This window comes from Bos grunniens, chromosome 24 (genome assembly GCF_055505025.1).
Source record: "Bos grunniens cultivar Pamir isolate PY7600 chromosome 24, Bosgru_T2T1.0, whole genome shotgun sequence".
Lineage (NCBI taxonomy): Eukaryota > Metazoa > Chordata > Mammalia > Artiodactyla > Bovidae > Bos > Bos grunniens.
Window position 1 is genome coordinate 1,840,466 of NC_141188.1, and position 2,015 is coordinate 1,842,480.

Genomic DNA, 2,015 nt, shown 5'->3' on the forward strand with positions numbered 1-2,015 from the left:
AAAATATAAAAGTTCAAATTTATTTCATTTAGCCTATTTCCTATTGGTAGATATTTAGATTATTTTCCCTGATGCTGGGAAAGATTGTAGAGGGGAGGAGAAGGGGATGACAGAGAATGAGATGGTTGGATGGTGTCACTGATTCGGTGACATGAGTTTGAGTAAGCTCTGGGAGTTGGTGATGGACAGGGAAGCCTGGTGTGCTGCTGTCCATGGGGTTGCAAAGAGTAGTACACAACTAAACAAATGAACTGAACTGAACTGATTATAAGCTCTGATGCAATGAATACTTTGAAAGTGGTAAACTTTTGCAGGTTCAATTGCTAGACTTACTGGTTTAAATGATACTTGCATATTTAATTTTCAAATTCCAGGTGAATTATATATTTCATTCAAATAATAGCAAATTATCTTCCATAAAGAAGACTAATTTAAACTTCCACCAACAATGAATGAGTGTGAAAAAAAAATCAACCTTAAAATGATAAAGAGTTAGACATATGTAACAGGGCCTGGCTCTAATATTAGCCTCTGGCCCAATTTTGTGGTTGAGGCTTCATTGCCTGTAGAATTAGGGAACACCCATATTAAACTGACTTTTCCATTAGTTAAAACTAAAGGTCAAGAAACAAGGTAGAAAAGTTATCAGCCTCAGTTTCATCCTTTCTTAAGAAAGAAATTTCCTGCTAATCATTTTTCTAAAAGCATTTTTCACATCTTTGTTCCTCAGACTGTAAATCAGGGGGTTCAGCATAGGTATAATCAATGTATAGAACACAGAGGTCACTTTATCAATATCCAGTGAATGGCCAGCACCGGGACGCAAATAAATGAAGATCAGGGTACCATGGTAGATAGAGACCACAATCAGATGGGATGCACAAGTGGAGAATCCTTTTCTTCTTCCTTTGGCAGAACCTGTTTTAAGAATGGCTGCTATGATGAGGATATAAGAAGGGAGAACTGTTAGAAGGCAGAGGGCTTCCACTAAACTAGCAAAGACCACCAGTACAATGTCATGGATGTAGGCGTCAGTGCAGGACAGAGAGAAGAGAGGGGAGATGTCACAAAAGAAATGGTTAATTTCATTGGAGCAGAAAGACAGGTGAAAGGTATTAGTGGTGTGAATCACTGAGCTCATGGTGCCCCCTAAAAACGCTCCAATTGCAAGCTGGCAGCAAATCCTCTTGGACATAATAACGGTGTAAAGCAGGGGGTTGCAGATGGCTATATACCGGTCATAAGCCATGACAGTCAAGAGAAAAGACTCTGTGTCCACCAAAAAGCAGAAGAAATATAACTGTGCAGCACAGCCGTTGTAAGAAATGGTCTTCTTATCAGAAACTAAGTCCACAAGTAACTTGGGGGCAATGACTGAAGAGTAGCAGGCGTCTACGAAAGACAAGATGCAGAGAAAAAAGTACATAGGGGTGTGCAAAGGGGGACTGGCTGTGATTAATAAAATCATCCCAAGGTTGCCCATCAGGGTAACCGAGTAGATGGACAAAAACACAGCAAAAAGAACACTCTGCAGTTCTGGGTGGTCACTGAATCCCAAGAGAAAGAACTGTGACTTCACAGTGCTGTTCTCCACCTCCATTCTCTGCAGGGTTCCTGGAGGTTGGAATTTCAGCAGGGTACCGATGGGGATGTTGATAATAACCTGAAGATTATCTACAAAGAAAAATAATTAAAGTAGTTAGAATAGTAATTCTAAATCCACTTGGGTACCCTCATAACACTTAGGCATAAATAAAATTTAGTATAAGCATAGCTTTTCAACTGAAATACTTTTTTAAAAATTAGTTATTTGCTTTTTTTTTTTTTTTTTAATGTTTGGCAGAGACATGTAGCTTGCAGGACCTTAGTTCCCTATGAGCAATGGAACCCATCTACTTTATACTGAAAGAACAAAGTCTTAACCACTGGATGGCCAGGGAATTCCCTGAGATAGTTTATTTAATTTAATTGATTGTTTATACTTCTATTTCTTAAAGCTATATATATATATATAT

The 2,015-nt window shown here is 38.5% G+C and overlaps 1 protein-coding gene across 1 annotated transcript; it reads right to left on the reverse strand.

Moving 5' to 3' along the window:
* Window positions 1-2,015, reverse strand: LOC147345808 (olfactory receptor 5I1-like). Its single transcript, XM_086372497.1, has one exon. It carries the CDS (start codon window positions 1,598-1,600, stop codon window positions 668-670), a length of 933 nt encoding a protein of 310 aa, XP_086228623.1. The 5' UTR covers window positions 1,601-2,015; the 3' UTR covers window positions 1-667.

Coding starts and splice junctions, on each gene's coding strand:
- LOC147345808 (XM_086372497.1), bottom strand. CDS start 1,600: ATGGAGGTGGAGAACAGCACTGTGAAGTCACAGTTCTTTCTCTTGGGA.